The 20405-nt window shown below is 35.4% G+C and overlaps 1 protein-coding gene across 2 annotated transcripts in view; it reads right to left on the reverse strand.

The window, feature by feature from the left end:
* The window catches only part of MED23 (mediator complex subunit 23), a 37928-nt gene that overhangs the window by 15490 nt on the left and 2033 nt on the right, over window positions 1–20405 (reverse strand). Inside the window, exons 2-17 of one of the 2 annotated variants that reach the window (XM_054629249.2) lie at window positions 19594–19625; window positions 19402–19489; window positions 18488–18612; window positions 18236–18347; window positions 17352–17450; window positions 16604–16705; window positions 15582–15651; window positions 13864–13976; window positions 12602–12697; window positions 12046–12063; window positions 5398–5598; window positions 3887–4030; window positions 2396–2541; window positions 1577–1822; window positions 1255–1397; window positions 549–723 (exon numbers count right to left, since the gene is read on the reverse strand). In XM_054629249.2, the coding sequence (XP_054485224.1) occupies window positions 549–723; window positions 1255–1397; window positions 1577–1822; window positions 2396–2541; window positions 3887–4030; window positions 5398–5598; window positions 12046–12063; window positions 12602–12697; window positions 13864–13976; window positions 15582–15651; window positions 16604–16705; window positions 17352–17450; window positions 18236–18347; window positions 18488–18612; window positions 19402–19489; window positions 19594–19625 (1910 nt within the window). The remainder of the gene's footprint in view (window positions 1–548; window positions 724–1254; window positions 1398–1576; window positions 1823–2395; window positions 2542–3886; window positions 4031–5397; window positions 5599–12045; window positions 12064–12601; window positions 12698–13863; window positions 13977–15581; window positions 15652–16603; window positions 16706–17351; window positions 17451–18235; window positions 18348–18487; window positions 18613–19401; window positions 19490–19593; window positions 19626–20405) is intronic. The other variant, XM_054629250.2, reaches the window with a different exon arrangement.

Below are 20405 nucleotides of genomic sequence, written 5' to 3' on the forward strand. Positions count from 1 at the left end.
TTTAGGCTATCATGAGAGGGACTCCAATCAGGTTCACATACAGTCACCATTGCTTTGCAGAAACTCTTTTTCAGATGCAGAGTGAACCAGATTAACCCTCTGACCTGACTGAAAATCAAACTTACATAAAAATTAAGTGAAACAAACTTAACTCTTGTAATGGAATTAATCTTCCTCTACAGAAGGAAGTAAGCACAGTCTCACTGGCAGACAAGCCAAGCACTGATTACAAGTAGCAGGCATTGCCCTTTATCTACCATGCAAGAAGCACTTCTTGGATATGACAGTTCTGTCCAAGAACTGTCCTGTGTGCTGACTCATGACACTGCTGCCACATGTGTGCAAGACACTACCTCATGCATCTCTGCAGAGCACTACTACTAACATCCAACTGTACTGCTGAAACACGCCCTGCTGAGACACCCCAGAACAAGTCAGTCACAGAAGTAAGACTGGGAAGTGCCATTTAAACAGCTCTCATGAAGCTTTCTACAAGAAGAAGAAGAAGGAATCTGAGTTTATGGACAAATATGGCAAACATCACTCACCAGAGATGGAGCTGGTTCTGATTAGTTTGTGGCACAGCAGCCAAGGAATGAAGATGGCTGAGGAGCTGGACTCTGTAATGAGGCTGGATGTGATGCATCCGATAGCTAAACATTTCCAGCAGAGTATGCAAAATTCCCCACGCGTGAGATTTGAACACTGTTGGCAGGAGCTGACCTTATGGAAAAGAAGTTTGAAAGATAAGTTTTACAACTGAACCACACCTTGAAATATAACTACAGAGTACACTGGTTTTATTAGGCTATAAGTCACAGACATTTGTTTTGAAAACTGTATTACCTCCAAAGAGCATAAGTGCAAGTGCTGTCTGAAGATGCTGTAAATGTATACAGCTTAACAATCTTTTGAATATACACATACAGCAGACATGCCAATTATTTTAACAAGAGCAATTATGTATCCTGTGTGTCTCAAAGTAACTTGGCTCACGCTTTTCCATTAAGAACTTTTTTACACAACACAGCACAACTGGAAAGGTCCCAGCAATACAAGTGATGGCATAAAGGAACAGCAGCACAACTAGTCTGGAATTTACTGCAGAACTAGGACAACTTTCAGGTTTTTTAATATTAAACTAATTTATACATGCCGCATCATTATATTTTCAGTTCTACTACAGCCTCCAGTTTCCATTAAACAAATACTACTTAACAGAAAGAAAGGGGGGAAAAAGGTTTTCTTTCTTACTGATAAAGCCTTTGATGCCCAAGGATTCTATTTCCATATAAACCAACAGGCGACTGTAGGTTTCCACAAGAGCAGGAGCCAAGGCCACACTAGATTTTGCATGAGCCAGCTTAATTACCCTTGTAGCTATGCTGTGAATCAGACTGAGGAAAGATAGAAAGTGTTTCAGAATCAAAAACAGGGACTTGAAATTTAACACATTTTTAAAGTAAATTAATAGATCTATATATGACATGTCCAGCCACAGGAAGCCTTTCTGATGATAATTAGCTACATACAGATTTATGAGTTAAAAAGGAAAAGCTAGCTGCATATACTGTACCTCATTTTGGCATGAACTGTGAGTGAGTCCAAGAGGTTCATTGGCAATGGGGTGATAGACCCTGATGCCATGCAATTAGTCCCTGGAAGAGGTGTCCTCATGTTGCCATTTCCATAAATAGTCTCTACTAGCACACCCATTGGCAAAGTGAAACACTCTGAATTGGTTGAGTAAGCATTGCACAACAAGGCAATTTTGTAGTCATTCATCTGTAAGCTTTTATTCCTTAAGCTCTGTTGCAAAAACCTGTGTGCCATAAAGATTAAACATTAAGCAGAAAGAAGAGTACACATGCATTCCAGGAATACAACTACACCAATCTCAGTTATAAAACCCATTATAAAATAGTAGAAAAAATCAAAATAGTTATTAATTGCACTACATCAAAATAACTGCTTCTTATGCCACACTTTCACTGTGTTACAATTTTTCTACATTGGAGAAACAACTCAGGAAAAAATACAGTTAAAAAATCACCTTTCCAGACATAAACTTAACCCAACGTACTGCTTATTCACATTTTCCAAACCACAGTGTAACAAAACAAAATTGTCAATTTACTTTCAGATTCTCTATCAGTAATAAAGACTGATTATTCTGAGATAAAATATATAATTTCTGCTAGCTGGATAACAACATTTCACTTTTTATGAAATATTTTAAGTTTGAGCTCTGTCTTTCTGAATGACTTTGAAGTCACTCTACTGATAACCTCTATACAGCATCCCATCACACAACACATTCTGAATACAGGCTTGGAACTGCCAATTTCATTATGCCTAAATATAAATCAAAACATAACAAAACCCCCACACTCACTCATGGTGAAGCTTAAGAGAATGAGGAATGGGAATCTGCAACTTGGAGTTGTCACTATGGGCCTTCCGGTTCAGATGAATCCAAATGCAGGTCATTGCAAAAGCATGAGTTGACTGGGGTTTGTTAATGTCAGGTACAGGAATATACTAAAGAAAGAACATATCAATGTGACATACCACATGGACTAATGTGCAGAAAACCAATTTAGATAGCCGGTATTCACAAGATCGGGTTTTCAGTAATTTTAAGAAATTGTCTAAGACCCTGGCAAAAGGAAATTCATGCTTAAGAGTATACAGTTTCCAGACATACATAGTTACACAGCATATGCTTTTTCTCTCAGCCTCACACTTACACATTATTCAGAAACCAGTTATTGTATCTGCTTCCATAGTAGGTATTCAGTGGTTCAACAATATTTCCTGAAAAATCTGAATTGTTCAGCAACACAGCTAAACCTCAAACATTAATACACTTCTCATGAAAGGGTACAGATACAACCCAAAATTAAAAAGTTTTGTATCCAGATTTAGCTACAGTACTGCCATTGGAAAAGGAACTCCAGGTCTCACCTTTTGCCAACATCCACATTTCTTTCTTTTTGATACAGTTACTGCTGCACAAAGACCAGTGACAGTGCAAGTGAGACAGCACCAATACATCATCAACAGGATAGCAAGGCAGATTCTTTTAAGAGCAACATCCAGAGATAACATTTTAAGTGCTTGTGAAACTGAATCTTAAAAAATGCTTCCTAGGATTCTGTTTCACAAGCGCTTAAAAATCACTAGTCAAACAAAGACTTTGAATAAGTGTAACTTAGAGCCATCACTACAGCTGAAGTAAGCAATCCTATTCCTCTTTCCATATCTGATGCTGAGAAAAGCGATTGAAATCTTCTGACACAAATTGTACTGAAGAATTTCTGTGGTCAAAACTAATGTAGCAGGGGGAAAAGTTGTTACATATGAGTTTGATACATCACACACCTGTAGTCTTCTATCCATTCACCCAAAGTAAAAAGCACTATGATTAGAATAAGCAATCAGGACTTAACACTGACAATGCTGCTGGAATTAAAGTTTAAGAACTTTGTCTAAGTGCCCCTTCCTCAAGAACTTTAATTCTAGAGGAACGTACAAAGCATGGATATGATTCGATTTGCTCCTGCAAAATGAATTTAAAATACTATTCTGTTTCAGCCCAGATGTAACAATAGAATTACATATTATTCCTTTACAGTCTCCTCAGTGCTTTAATAAGCTCAAAACCTTAGTCAAACCAAAGCCAAGGAAGAGAGGAGTTAACACAGGTCTTTCTTGCCCCTAAAAACAAATGTGGTTACATGGATCCTCCAAAAAATGTATGAAACATCTCCTCCCAGCTATGTAGCATGCTGTTCTAACAGTGACTCAAGAAGGATAGTAGTATTGACATATGAAGGTCCCAAGTTGAATTAAAAAAAAAAAACTTTTAATATCAGAGACTTACTTCTTTCTCAGGATACAGGAGGTCAAACAGCTTCATAACTGGGAGGAAGTCAGCCAGTGCATTCTTCTGGATGCTGCCAGAGATGAACTGGAGTAGCACCCACATGAGGTGGTCTCTCCCCTTAATGAGACCACGGCCTGCCAACTGTCAAGAACACTCAGTAACAGACAAATACTGCATGCAGAAGAAATTCACTAAAAAGATTCTCATGAAACTAGAAGTGCAGACTAAAACAGTTTCAGCAAAGAATTTTATAGCCAAACTTAGGCAGAAACATACATCATTTTCAGGTAGAAGAGAAATAGGTACATTAATTGTAATACATGAACGGACTATGTGAGGACCACAACAATTAACGGTAAGACTTAAAATGCATTTAACTCCTGAGGATCACTGCTTTGAAAAACTAGCAACATTTAAATATTGGTCTTAAATTGTCACCTTGTAGCCCTGTAGTGAAGTACAGTATTGCCATTGCTAGCATCAGGCCACAGGTTTTATAAACTCTTACAAAGGAAGTCCCTGAGCCAGAACAACTTTGGTTTGCTTCATCCGGACTCACCTGTTTTTTGGTTTTTGTTAATTAACTTCTTTATCTGTAACAGAAACTCTCTAATAACTAATATGCTACTCTTATCTTACTTGCTGTAGTTTTATATAGATTTGTACAATTGTGTTGTATAATGCCTGTTGTTGCAATGTTTTATTAACAGTAATTACAGGAATACAGCCCTGGTAAAATTAATTTCAGGGAAAACAAAGACAGCAGAGAACTACAATCCATCAGAAGTGGAACACAACACGGAACTGTAGACAAATGTAGATGGAGCAATGTGTTGTGCATGTTGGAAACTGCATCTAAATAGCCACAAGCTGATCCTACAGCAAGGAGAAAACATCCTCACCCTACCATCAACAGCATACAGCTCTCTCAGCAAAGAGCTCTGGAGGACTGGCATCACCACCCTTAGAACCATAACCCTGAGCACCAGAGAAAAGGGCAAATACTCGTATCAGTTCAAATAGAATTATTACTAGGAAGTAATAATAACTTGGGACTGTGATTGCCAGTATCACCATAATTGGACGAATTACCTTTGATTGCTTGAGTAGATTGATTAGACAAACAGTGAGTTCCTACACAGCAAGTTTTTTAGTCCACAAACAGAACAGGGCATTCACTCTGTTCAAAATTTGTTTGTAAACTGGATGCATGCAACAGCACAGTACTTAGATCTTCTGAATTATGCCAGCTTATCTCTTTATTCTAGTTATTAGCACACTTTGAATCCAAATAAAATGCAACATCCTGTAACTGAATACACTAAAAACACACCTAGCTCACAGAACCATAACTTGAGAATTTGACTTCTAGAGAGAATAGTGATTAAAAACTTAACTAATTCTTACACATAAAGTACTTCTTGCAGGGATGAGTGACACTTTTAACAAAAATACTGGTTTTGCTTTTTAATCCCTCTTACCATGTGGGTGCGATACAAACAATTTACCTTTTGATGGAGTGACAGGACCATATGAGGAAAACTTGCAAACTGAAAGAGCACAAAGAAAATGAGCTGGCTGGAGAGATGCTGCCACAGAAGCTGACTGGTTCCACCATCATCAAACTTCTCTTCAGTTTCAGACCGTTCCATGGCATACACCACAAGATCCACCAGCTGGTCCTCCAGCACAGGGCAACGTTGCTTGTGCTGTAAGGCAGAGATCAGATACAGTATTCCAAAAGCCTTGCCATTAACTCTAGAACTTGCAGAGTTGCAGTTACAGTACAGTATTTTGACAGAAGGCTGGGAAGCATGAGATGAAGTCTGAACTTAAGTTAAGGATAAGCCAGTATATTAAAGCTGCACTATGTTACAGGTCACAATGATTTTTTACATTTTATCATATATTCCATAATTCCCCTACTCAGTTCCAAAACACAGATCATTAACACACAGATAACATCTGGATTTTTTTTTTTTGCTGTTTCATAGAATATTCAGGCCAAATTATTTCTCTGATTGCACACTCACAGAAAACAAAGTCCATTCTTTAAACATACATGTAGGGGTTCTTTCATTTGGTTTGAGGTTTTCTGCTGGTTTGTTGTTTTTTTTTTTTTCATTCCTTCTTTTCTCCATTAAGTCCATTTCAAAAGTAGGGATCACCATGAAGAAAATGTACCAATTATACCATCAAATTCAGACAAGCATCCCAATACATGATAAAGGTATTTGATGACTATTCTCTTTTTCACTCTCATATTGGGTTCACCTACTGCCTGCAACGAGCAGCAGAATTAACATCTGGTTAATACCCCTATAACTAGATGGTGTCCTATTGACATAGCACCACAGGTTACAACATCAAAAAAGCTTGAGAATTAATCACTGCTGTGTTCTACATACTCTAAATAGAACAAAATTACACATCAGAGGGAGGAGCCCGTTGGATGTTAGAATGCCACAGTTTTCACACTGAGCTATGCAAACCCAGAAATAATTTTAAATACACACCATCTCTGAGGATTTTTAATAATGATCAAATAAGGAATGCATTATATATTCAGATATATACTGTTAGTACAGATGTATATAAAGTAGGTCCACTAGCAGTAATTTGGAACTCAGATCATAAATCTGCAGTTCAACACTACCAAGTATAATGTCACATGTTACAAGATCTTCAGTGCAACAACTTCTTGCTATTATCCTGCATCTGTATTGTTACACTCATTTAACATACTATAACTAAGGAACAAATCCCATGGAGAATTTAACTTATCTCAGAATGTATTAGCACCTTGGAAATAATCTAACCTGTTTGTTTCAATGCAATCTGTACTCAGGAATGGTCACATTTATTCATTTTTTGATTTGGCCTGATGCCTGTAACATAATGCAGCCTTAAAGAAAAAATTATTACTTTATGATACAAAACAAAAGGAACTGAGCTGCTGAAACACTAATCATGAAAATGCACCATCCCTTTCTAGAGGCAAAAAGGTGTATGTAAAAAAGTTTTAAAAGATCACCCCAATACTCATAAAACATTTCAGGGATGCCTTAGATGAATTCTTAGACTTACTAGCCAGGCAGCCTAACAGAAGGCTAATATAAAGATATAATAAAAGTAAAGAGAGATGCTGAAAGGAGATGCTTGTTCTACCTTCATTGATGGTACTCTTTAGCTATGAAAAAAAAGAGATTCTTTTTGATTAAAAATAGAATGCAAGAATTGGAAAAGTTGACAAAATACAGTGAACAGCATCCCCTGTTGCATGCTCTTTGCCAGCTCAAAACTGCAGAAAGCTACAATCCCAGCTGTGCTTTCTTGAAGCATGCTTAACACAAACCTCTAGCTAAGACAGAAAGCACCGATGATACCTTTTCTCCCAGTCAGCAATGTCATTATCACAGACCAACCACAGTACAGGTTACAGAGAGCAGTATTGGCACCATCCCTTCAGAACACCTTGGGGCTTTTGTGGCTCCTTTTTTGCCCCCTCCCAAAGCAACTAATTATGAAGCAGAGCAGGGTGCAACAGACAACACTACAGACTAGTTGATAATCCAGCATGCAAAACTACTATGTACAGGGCTTGAAATTTAAGAGTTTGCTAAGCACTGGGTTAATGTCTAAAAACCTAACCATGTTAGGCTATATTAATTTGGAATAAAGTTATTCAAAGAATACAACAGGAAAAATATTACTGTTAAAAAGAGAGCCAGAATTTCCAGTAGGAATTTTTGCTATTCCAAATAATTCTAAGACTGGGAAAAGTTTAAGAGCCAGGAAATTAAAAAAATGAATTCAAGCTTTAATTCTGAAAACCACACTTTCATTGTGTTAAAAACAATCTTCAATCAGAAAAATAGCAGTACATCACATTCTATCCTCATTAATTTAATTTTCTGGCAATTTTTCTTTTCTGCATTTTCAGTGAATATACATTTCTGCGAAGGTTTTATGTCTGTAGTTTCGGAACTCTTGAAAATAAAATACTGTGCTGCACAGGAATTTGCAGAATTGGGCCCTTGTTTTATTAATTGCTCCTAAGTGAAAGAAAAGCTCAGTATAAACCGAGATGAATAAAATTATAGGTGAGAGCTGATTACCCTCATAAATAAGTAGGAATTCATGTTTTGGCACAGTTTAAGTAAAACAAAAACAAACAACAAAGAACCTCCAAATGCTGTTCTGGATTACATATGAAAAAATGTAGCATTCAAGATCACTGTACTTTTTCTCCTTAAGTAAATATGACTCTAATTTTCACAATTTGGTTGTACAAACACATTCTCCATTTTGTTATGAGAATAACATTTAAAGATCTGAAAATACATAATTTTATTGAAAACATTATTAAACCATGAAGAAATAGGAGGGAGAAAATGTGCTTCCATGACAACTTGACACTACAATTTCTTGAGGCCAGCCCTCTAATGGACTCGTGGTATTTCTTTAAGTGGATCAGAGCTTCAATTGGATGGTGGCTTGTTGTTCTAATTTGGGTTTGAATTTTTAATTCCTTCCTGTTTTGGGATGTCGAGACAGGGTGGGTATCAGAGGGTGGGGCAGGGGGATGGCTAGCATTAAAAGTATTTCCATAAAGAAAAATATTTTAAGGAGTTAGTAAGGCTGGCTGATGGCTATGATAGCTTTTCAGTATTTTAAACAAACAACATTTAGTAGATATCTACACTTTAGAAATGGACTCAGAAGACCAAATCACAGAGGCCAAGATCCCTACAAAAGTAAATGGTGTCTCCAAAAGTCCAATTCAAAATGCCTAAAGTAGTTAAAACATGACAGAACTACTCCCACACTTCCATTTTCAAAAACTGTGTGCCATGAGGACACAAAACCTTAAAGCTTATTGTTTATATTATACCTGATTCTATCATCTCTCCCAAGTTTGGCAGCCATTCTCAAGTTTCCCTCATTAAAAAAAGGAGTTTTATATTTATACAAGGAACATATACTGGAGTGTTCTCAACGCACACCCTTACAATCAGAAACCTATAGAAAATAATCAACCCCCCTTAAACTAAATACTTTGCCACATTATCACCAGTTAAATTGGATAGTAAGATCCCAGCATCAACCAGAATTTTAACAATAAAAGTAAAAGTCAATTTTTAAATATTGCATTATATAATTCCTTTCACTTAACAGCTCTGCTTACAAGAGCTTCCCCATGCTAATTATCCTGGTTTGTAGCTAACAGAGAACACAACTACACATTCACTTGCACAGAGTAAGGCACAGATAAGCTGCAGATCACCACTGCTGGTTTAAAAGGTGACCAGCCAAATACACTATTTAAAGAGCAAATCATTAATTCAATAGCTGCTAATTAAACATTTTTACATTACAGAAACATGACATCCAAAAATGACCTCCTCTCTCAAATATTCCCCAAAATAATAGTTTTTGATTGATTAGAGGACTGCAACAAGATGCTATATTCTTCACACAAGACTGCATATACAGAGAAGGTAAAGATATAAATCAAAACCTCCAAAGAGAGTTCATGTTCTTACGACATTACTTTAGTCCTGTTTTAAGAAAAAACCATAAGATCCCTAAACCAAATCTTAATGTTGTATCAGTGCACTATGACACTCTGAACTGTTAATCATTTTCCAAAAAAAACAAATTGTTACATGGTTCAAAAAATTATTTAAAAAAATAACTAAGAATTGAAATTGACACCTCAGGTAGCAGGAGGATATAAATTGACATAGAATTGTTGAATCATTTAGGTTGCAAAAAGACTCTTAAGATAAGATTTCAACTGCTAACCATGATAATAATATACAGGATAAAATACAATTTAAATCTCTACTTCCTATAGACCAATTCAAACAGATATACGAGAGTATGTACTGTCCACACAGAAGTACACAGTAGCAAAAGCTCAGAGTCCCCAGACACCAACAAAAGAAACATTTTGAAGTCTATATTATTACATTTGGACTTAAAACCATATACTTGATAAGGTTATTGGAAAACCTCATCCCACAAGAAAACTTAGAATCCTGAAAGGAACGCGTGAATCTTTAAACATACAATATTTTACCTTCATTTTTCTCCCTGCAAGGTTAACAGGAGAGCTGGATTTGTGTATTTTTTACACAACTCAGAGATGGCTTGAGTGAATGGTTTTCTAACACAGATCTGCTTAGTTAAGACTGAACCACAAAATTTCGTTGTTCATCTTCAAGAACTAGGACAAATCTGGCTGAACCATACCTAGATTGTGATGCCAAAAGATTCAAATGAAGGCTCCAATCCTGCAACTGGATCTGTGTAAATAGTTGACAGGGCATACAAGCAACTCCACATAAATAATTAATGATCATAAATAAATAATGATCATTGCGTTGAGGTGTTTCTGTACTTAATCTGAAACAAACTTGGCACTATTTGCATTTCTAAGTGTCTTCTATTATAGTGACAGTTCAATTTCTGCAAGTAATTTCTCTAATAATAAAATACAACAATATCAGCCATTTTACTGAAAGCATTGATATAGTTATACAATTTCTGAAAAGCATGCTACTATTTTTGTCAGGTGGCTACATTAACAAATTGAAATGTAACACAAAGGTAATTTGTACCTAAAAACAAGTAAAATTTCAATGTTTTCCACAGTTTTATGCAAAGTATAATAACGTTTAAATGGAACATATTTCCTGTTTTATACCACTGTACCACCCACCTCTATATCTGTATTTTCAACTCACATATTTTCAACTCACAAATTTTCAACATCTTTATGCTGGTGTAACTGTAGTAGCACAGCTATAGTTCATGTTCTGTCAGCATTTCCTTTATAAGCTACATTCTTCACGTTTGTTGCTTGGCCATAAAAGTTCACGCCAGGATGAAACTTTGTGTAGGAATTCCTATACTAGCAAACAAATTTTAAAAGTATAATTTAATACATTTTATTTCTTCAATTACTTTTAGAGGACGGTGAAGTAGGAGTTAAAACCCAGCATTTTTAACATGATATTTTTTTACATGATAGAACATACCATCCATAGTTAGGAGAATAAAATGGGTTCAACATAATTTTTGTCTGTATCTTGTATTATTTACCAGCTACAAGATGGATAGAAGAATAATTTCGTTTATCAACTCAATGCAGACACAGAAAGACAAACAAATACTACTCATTTAAACAGTAAACCTAGCAGCTCAATTCCAAGGTTTAACATTTCAGCTGCTTTAAGTCTCAGGTACAAAAGATCGTTATATACAACACAGAGTACTGTTAGCCAAGATGTAGGAATCTGTGCATTCAAAAACATTGTCCCAGTTCAGAAAATGCACTGGTGTATTCCATTACATTGGGAAATGTACACAAGGTTTCAGGATCATGTAAATTTTATAGTCAAGTTACAAACCTGAAAAAAGTTTCTTAAATGGAAACACTGACACAACCTTCACTATAGTATTGCAAACAGCAACGCTATTTTATAAATCTTAAAACACTGCTTTTTTAAAGTAGGTGTGGCAATTATTAGTGTAATGAGGGATAAACTATAACACCCATAATTTAAAATTTCAAGCAGAAGTCCACTTGGTTGACTTGCTCAGGTGTTTATTCATTTAAACAAGTAGTCAAAATTTTAAGGAACTACTTTTTGTGCAGTATTCTGCACTACTCTTCTTTCACCTAGATTGGAGAATATTATAATTGCCTGTTGGGAAGTTCTTTACAGAAGCTTCCTAATGATAAGAAAATTCCACTAGTAAACCTTTCTTTTTTTAAATTATGTATTTAGCCTTATATTTTTAAAATTAAGTCCAGTGGATGTTTTTTTCCACCAGATTAAGGAAAGAAATTTTGAACTAAAAATCTCTCCTCATCTGAAAATTCCAGCAAAGTTGAAGTTATGACTGGTAAGGGAAGTGGTAGCAGTCCATTCCAAGAAAAAATGTTAGTATCAAAGGACCACTGACTGTCAGCTTTATGCTATATCCCTTGTATCTCTAGAGAATTGTAGTGAAAATTTGCCCTTGACTAATGGTCCTGCCAATTTCAAGCCCTGACTGTACATGTATTCTCTACCTGGAATCAGTGGCTACAAAGCGGTCAGCGTATCGTTAGTCACAATACAACAGTAAGGTTGTGAACATACCTGAGCAATGTTCAAGGTCTAGAGCATTGGAGGATGGGCAGGACAAGACAGGACAGAACAAAAATAAAGGAAGAAAAAAAGAAAAGACAAAACAGTGACTATGAGGCCAGCCTCAAGGATCCCCAAGTCAGACTAAGCCCCCCCATTCTAAAGTTTCAAAAAAAAAAAAAAGTAACAAAACAAACCCCAGCTTCCAACTATTCTAGTACTATAACATTCCAATACAACAGAGTACAACAATGCTTTAAAAACCAACGAACAACAACCAGTCTCCTACTGTCTGTCAAAGGTGTACTTGAGGCTGGCCTTATAGGAAAAAAAAGCAATGCAAAAAAAAATCATATTTTAAATCTCTACTTTTCAATTTAACATTCGTAAAGCAATATACAAATGATAGGAATAACAGTGTCCAATTAACCTAATATGATCTCATAAAAAAATAATCACTCTTTGTACCTAAACTGTTTTGCTTAGTTAGCTATAGCAAAGAAAAGAGAAAAAGAATAGTGCAGATTCTATGCAGAATTAAATCACATGTTACAGCACAGTACAGTACCTGCTTATTCAGACCTAGCATATTGCAGACCATATCCCTTGAATACGGTTGCTCCAGCACATATCTCAACAAAGCAGTCTGTGGCTCAAACAGATCCTTGAAAAAGAAACAAGGAATCACATACAAACATATATTGCCTCAAGATTATGTTTAATACTGAGCTTACATTTAACTGAATAAACAATGTAAGAATGAATATTTAATTTATGCAGGTATGTATCATCTGGGAAATTGTCTTCCTCTCTGGTAACTAAAAGAAATGAGGAGATAATCATAGTTCTTAAGAAGTGGCAGATTTTATGAAGTCCAAGTAGAAGAACATTCTTCATCCAAGAGAAGGACAGTACACTTCTTGGAACAGCTTTGAACTCAAAGGAAACAAGGTAAGACAACTGAGGAAATGCACCAAAATGCATAAAAATCAGGACTGATGTGAAGAAATCAGATATGAAACAACTGCTCATTGCATCTTCCCACAACCTGAATCATTTTAAATAAAAATGTTAGCTGGAGTTGGGTTCAAAACAAACAGAAGGAGCTGATTCCTCATGCAACATGAAGCTGAAATGTGACATTACTTGTCAAAGGAATGTTGAGAATACTAAAAGCTTACAGGGGCTCAAGAAGAGTCTGAACAAGTATTTGGGAGATGAAGGTTTACTAAACACAGAGAAACCACATCTGTGTCAGGAAACACGCAAAATTATAATGGCTATATATTGCAAGCACAATACATGGCACTAGACATACTGGATTTCCTTTCTTAGACATCTAGGGTATGGGGAATGGGATGCAGGACAACATGGATTTTTGTCCTGATCCTTTAAATTCTTTCAATACACCACTACTTCACATTCAGAGTTTAAAGTTTAAATATGCAAACTTTAAGTTTGAATTGTAAATTATCTTTCCTGTGGAATAATGAAGAGCACAGAAAAGAAGAAATTACTTTCCCATTCTCTTCCATCTAGCCAATTTTCCAATCAATTCTCTGCTCTCACTTGCTCTCTCACATGCACACACCCACAAAGAACATTAAATTATGTCTCAAGTTCTTCAATAACCTGGACAGCAGTTATACCAAACACTACTATCCAAGTCCTCTGTATATAGCTTGAAATCACTGAAATATTAAACATCTACACCTTCAAAGTTAGCCTAATTGGAACAGATATTCACAGTTGAAAATTTTCCCCACTTTAATGACACAGAAATTTTGTTTTACTGAATATAACAGGTTTAAGAAGTTTAATAAGGTGTACCTTATCATATGGTAAGAGACCTTTCAAAGGAAAACGGAGGGTTGTAGGATCCAGCTTCCATGAGTTACACATGGCACCAGAGTTATTTACCACAGGAAGGAGACTGCAGCGACCTATATGCAATGAAACATAAATTCTCAACTGGAGAATTTAGTGAAACTGGCCCACTGCCTAATCATTTTGATGCAAAAACTGGCCTTGGCCACTTTTATGCTCTCTTTTAATTTCCACTGTTTAAAGGTTTTACCACAAGGATTGCTTCAAATTGATTTTATTTTTCTAACCAACTTTCAGCTAATAAAATATCTATGCAGTAAAGTCCCCATTTATTCACATCGGGTACCTCCAAAATAAAAGTTTTTGCAAATATCAATCTATAAGTAATATCTAATATCTTAGATATTACCAGAATATTGTTCCCCTGCCATTGCTTGACCTAGGGATTTGATTTTGGCAGACTGACCCTTTACACAAAGAAAATAGCCTTATAAACCTAAGCACAATCTAGTCTTTCAATTTCCCTTCATTGACCCTGTGGGCAAGATTGCATTTAGTAAAGCAGTCAAACACAAGTGTGTGGATTCCAATTAAAGTCAATGAAGATCCAGTCAATTCAGTCAGCATAGCCCAGTGAGACCAGAACACATGAAGTGTGCTTGGTATGCTAAATTTACACTTGTTAGTCAGTGTAAATTAGACAACTAGCCTTTAGTTTAGTTGCTTAAACATAAGCATCTGAACTGAGCCCCAGGCAAACCTGTACGTCAGCATCTAAATGTAGGTGCCTCAATTTTGACCTCTCTCCAGCTGAAGTTCCATGACTTCTATTATCCAAACTGGCCATATTTTTATCAGATAAAACAAGAAGTAAATAAATATTTGTTTCTTCCCTTCAACTTTGTCTATACAAGTAATCTACACATACAACACTTGGAAAAATAAAATGTGATCCCTGTCAACCATATAAATAAAAGCTATGCCACACTTTCAATACTTCTGATGCTTCTGAAACAAAATGCTTTGGGAGCATTACAGATGAATTTACATTTTTAATCTCTGCACTAAAAAAGCTCCATCACAATAAACCTTGCTCAGAACTAATGCAACTAATGCAGCTCTTATTAAACTACCCAAAGCAAACAAAAGACATTTTTATCTTTTGAAGAAAAATGTAGCAGGAATCATATTAAAACAAAGCCAAATTTTGATCACCAGATTTCTAACAATAAATGAAGATGAGCATTTCTTTCACAGAAAAGTAAAAGAGTACACATCTGAACTAGGAAATGTTCACCCAGAAGCCAGCAACAACAGAGAAGAGGCTGAGCAGCTACAAAAGCTCCAATGGAAACTGAAGTCAAAACATTTCAATACTAACATCCCAGTGGATATGTATTAACTTGGGCACAGAAAACCTACAATTTCCTTTCTCTACTAGTGACCCATAGTTACAAACCATATGACCATGTAACAACTAGCACACTTCCTACCAGCAGGTAGAAAGAATTATTTTGATCTCATCCGTGAATTTTCCCCATCAAAACAAAAACTGAAAGGAACCAAGTCTGAGAACAAACTAACAAGGGCAGAGCTACTATATGAAACATAAGATCTGAATTATTTTGCTTAGTTGATATAGGTCCCAAGAGGTTCTAAGAAAAAAACAGTTCAAAATAAATTAATTCATTTTAAAGTCATTCATTAAGTCATTGTCTTACCACAAATAGAATTTATTCTTGCTGTAGGTCTGAAGGTATCCACAAAATCTGATACTAAATTACCTAGTAACTGGGTGAGAAGAGGAGAAAAAAATTAAGGTTTAAGTTCCAGACATTAATAAGGAATATTTAAGACTTAAAAATATATACATGTATGGACTTTAATAAAATATGCAGAAATTGACTAAAATAACTAGCTTCCTATTTCAAACAGTTGGAAAAATCATCTGGAACATAAAACTACAAAATGAAAGCTGTGGCATTAGAAAGGAGGCGCAGGAAGAACTCTTCCCCGTTTGCACTCAAGCAGGAGTTTATATAAGAAGTGTCTCCTATGCAAACTATGTTATTTGAATGCATAACACTTAGAAACAGATTATTTAAAATGAACTATAATTTCTGTTCATAACAAATCTCTGCCGCTGAATAACAATTCCACATAGAAAAATGACCCAAATTAATACAATCTACTTTAAATCTTCTCTCAAAAGACAGTAACAATTTTCCCAGTAATACAGGGGAGTTGGGATTTTACCCTTTTCCAAACATGTAGATATTTTAACAGAACGCAAAATTAAAAACTGGATCAATATTATGTTATTTTTTGGAAACAATGACAATTTTCATTCCACCAGAGCCCCAAATATCTCTGCATAACTGAGTTTAAACAGAGAAAACCCTAGTCAGTTATTTAAAGTGATTTTTCTTATCCTGAAGCTATAGAGAAAGCACACAGTGGTAGGTATGCACGACCTGCATTTGCAAATGTATTCAACAACAATTCAGTGCTTCAAAAGTTTTGAACATCAGACCATAGGTCAAAATTATGTCGTAAGTTTTATGCAAGAACACAGGGAGCTGCTGCTGCAATCACATCAAACCTGTATCTTCATTTATGTGACTAAACACAAAGCTTTTGAAGAAAATCCGCAGATTTTAAATTTTCACGTGAACTTTGTTTTAAAATATAGGTGCTGTGTGCAACAAAATTCAGGGTACATTATTGTATATCATATCATTACCCAGTGGGGAAGTTTTCCTTCAGGATATAGTTTTCTGATTTCTGTGACTGCAAAGTAGGCAGGCAGCAAACAAGCATTTCTTTCCAAGATGTAGGCTACTACCTATAAATAAAAAAATACATCAGTGTAAAAGACCCTGGATAGGGTAAATGAATGTGTAATCTGTCTAATAGTCTGAGACAGCCCACTAAAACAGATACAAGAAAATACTTTTTCTTAAGTTGTATTCTGATAAAAATACTTCAATAATTCTCAAACCTGTTTTTAATTGTACAAGCATAAGTTAGACTGTTTGAGTCTTAAGACCACACCTCTATGTCTGCCCATGAAGTACAGAAAAAAATTACTATTTTTATTCACTAAGGAAAAACTATTAATTGTTATTATATCCTATACATCTTACCTTAGGATGTACAGGATATATTATATAATATATTATAATTTATTATAATATATTTATTGTAATATATAATTTATATTTATTATAATATATAAAATATTTATATAATATATAAATATTGGGCCTGACTCTCTTATTAGGGATTTTATCACTTACTTACAATATCCCACAAAAGCACTTTGTTTACTGCATAAACTGCAATTGCAGTAAAGAATTTGAACACAAAGTGTAAGACTTTCCTGTTGAACTATACCAACAACCAGAGCTATCCCAACCATCAGAAACTCACTTGTAACAAGAGAATGAGGCCTATCTTCCTCTATAGCAGTATAAAATCCATATAGTTACCTCTCTTGCTGCTAAAAGCTGCTGTACAACAGCTGAGCTCACAGTGTTTGGAATTGTTAGGATTTTCTCTAGGATCACTTTCAGCAGATCACGCACACCCTGAAAGAAAGCACATGAAATTAATGTTGCTAGATATTCTTTATTTCTGGGAGGAAGATTACACAATCAATATGCTCAGACAATATTTTGACAGAAAAATTAGTTCTTGCTGCTAAGTGTCAAATGACAAACTGCTACTGAGACTATTAATACTGAATAAATTAAAATTTAACACTAATTACATTAAATTCCTTATGGAATGTCTCAGTCTTAATATGCTCCAGAAGAGAAAGTAACTGTTGGTAATCTGATGTGCATCCAGAGACATCCAACCTACAAAGCCTTCTGGAGCCTGACCAGAGCACAATGTTGTATTTTGTGTTTTCTGCTCTAACATCATCAACAATGCAGTGAGGTGATTCTCTGCAAGACACGCATGGTCTCCTACTCCTTCTGTTGGAGCTGTACCATGCCAAGGACTCAGCTTTCAGGAGATTTTCTGCTGTGTAGCAACAGAGGTAAAGCAGATGACAGCATTCCAGCCTTAATGCTTGATAGTTTTTATTTTCCAGGGTTTACCACTTCTGCAACTGCATTAGGGTTATTTAGCTTGTAACTGAAAATGGAGGAAAGGGACTGTAACAGAAAAGTGTCTGAAGAGTTACACTGTAAACACAAAATTATCTCTTAGGTTAAAGTTCAAAAAGCATTAAAAGTGCTCACTGAATTTTCTTTTGTAAGAAAAGAAGTCTTCAAGAAAATTGGATGTCTCTTAGATAAAATCATAAAAACAAAGGTAGCAAATAACATGTGTTTGCAAAGAGAAAGGAATGAGTGGAAGAGACCTTGTAGTCTACACCTCCAATAATCTTCCGAACCAATTTGAATGTTAATGCCCACAGCTGAGTCCTTTCCCACTCGAGTGTATCGGAGTTTATCAGAGATTCACACACCATCCTAGCAGAAGAAGACAATGCAAGAATGAATAGCAGATAATAAGCACATGTTTTCCAGCAGTAACAGTACAATGCCATTGCAAAAATACCTCCAATATAACATCTTCCATATAGCTAATAAATTACTCCAACATGGCTCACCTAGGTGGCAAAAGTCCAGTTTCTACTGCCATTGCTAGGCAGTCATAAAGAAAAGAAATTCTTTTAGGACTATGTTGGCTATGTATGAATCTTACAATCCACTGGACACACTGTTCATGGGACTCCTGAAAAAACAACAGGGGGAGAAAGAATGTATTTACAGGTAGTGAAACAAACTATAAAATTCATACAGTATCCTCCCATGAAAAAATGAAACTAACACAAGAACAGGACTATAAATCAGCAGAGGTGATCCAGTTGCCCAACCTATAGCTTTTCCTACAAGTATTTTGATCTTATTTTGATGAAGGTCACTTGTCCAGCAGAAGTTGAGTTCAGTTGTCCAGTAGAGGAAATATTTCCTAGATTAACCACTGATTTCTATAGTCAACTTTTGCTTTCACAAGTTACCACAGACTAAAGTAAAATAGAACTGTTCTACATTATTTTTCCCTTTCACAGTTATAATCAAATTCAGTGAAAATAAAGATGAATAGGCCTCCAATTATGGAGCAGTGTCTGAAGGTATCTAGCTTTTGAAAGGTGATTTTTTTAACTTCTCAACCATCTTATTTTATTTTTTTCTCTTTTACCTACTTATTCACTTCTATCAAAAATTCTGTAACAAACTACCTTTTATTGTTTATTTCTTTACTGTTACACTTCTATTTGCTTAATTTTATTTGCACTGCACACCAACCTCTACCGAACAACTATTTAACCTTACAAATATCAAAATTACCTTTCTTTTCATGCAAAGGCTTCCTATATTCTTTACTATGCCATGTCTGAAACCAGATTCTGAATGACTGGACACAGACCTTACAGCTTAAGTGTTTGTCTACTAGAAAAGGTATCCTTATATTAAAAAGTACATAAAGTACAAAGACATAAGCAACAAATCAAATGTTAACCTGGGAAAGACTGCTCCAAAACTGTCTAAAAGCTCCCAGGCAGCTGATCAGTTTGGTTCTCTCATCTTCAGGAGTGTCCATAAACATCCTAATGCAAACAAGAACATTAGTTATTAGCAGTACCCAGTGAAACAAGTAGAAAAATACATTTACACATAAAACCTTCCACAAATAAAGCAGTATTACACTTACCCAGGAAAAGCTTCTTCAATTACTTCTGTTTTCTGTAAGAGAAAAACCCCAAGTGAGCTACTGTTAGAAGGTTTTCTATGACTATCATGGCCCCAGGATGATGCACAAAAGACAAATTCACATTGTTATGGGACTGTACCAGAGAACAAGAGGTGCCTTTGCTAAATCACACTACTCCAAAGATGAGATTGCTTTGTTTTCACACAGATATATAAAAGTTGTGGATCCAGATTAAGGCTCTGTTTCTTTGTTTTGGGTTGGTTTTTTGCCTTTTTTTTAAATCTTCTAAACACCTAGAGATTACTTCGTTTCTCACTTGTTCGATTGTATTATTACAGCTCTCTTCTCAGCATTTGAAAAATTAGTATTTTTGAATTCCATTAAGTTTTTACCCCTCTTATGTTCAGTTACACAAATCAACTAAATACAATTACTTTCTCATCCAAATTTAGATCTACTGCTTTTTAAATTTTATTGAATAATGAAATGGTCTTGTACTAGGTAAAAAACTAAACATGAATATTCAATTTATCTCCTGTAAGACCTTGCTTTATCCCCTCCCCCCACCTTTTTCAACTTTATTTTGCTCAAAGGCTTCTACATCATTATTCTAAAACTTCAGCAAATAGTTCTGGAAAATATTATTCTAAAGCCTTTCCTACCTTTTGTAAGAATTTCATATTATACTCAGGTGTGATCTATCACTGACCATTATGCATTTTCATTGTCATGTTACAGATATAAAAGCATGTAACAAAATCAACTTGTTGGTGTTCCATCATTTGGCTCAGAACTGTCTGTCACTGCTACTC

The sequence above is a fragment of the Agelaius phoeniceus genome, chromosome 3 (genome assembly GCF_051311805.1).
Source record: "Agelaius phoeniceus isolate bAgePho1 chromosome 3, bAgePho1.hap1, whole genome shotgun sequence".
Taxonomy (NCBI): Eukaryota; Metazoa; Chordata; class Aves; order Passeriformes; family Icteridae; genus Agelaius; species Agelaius phoeniceus.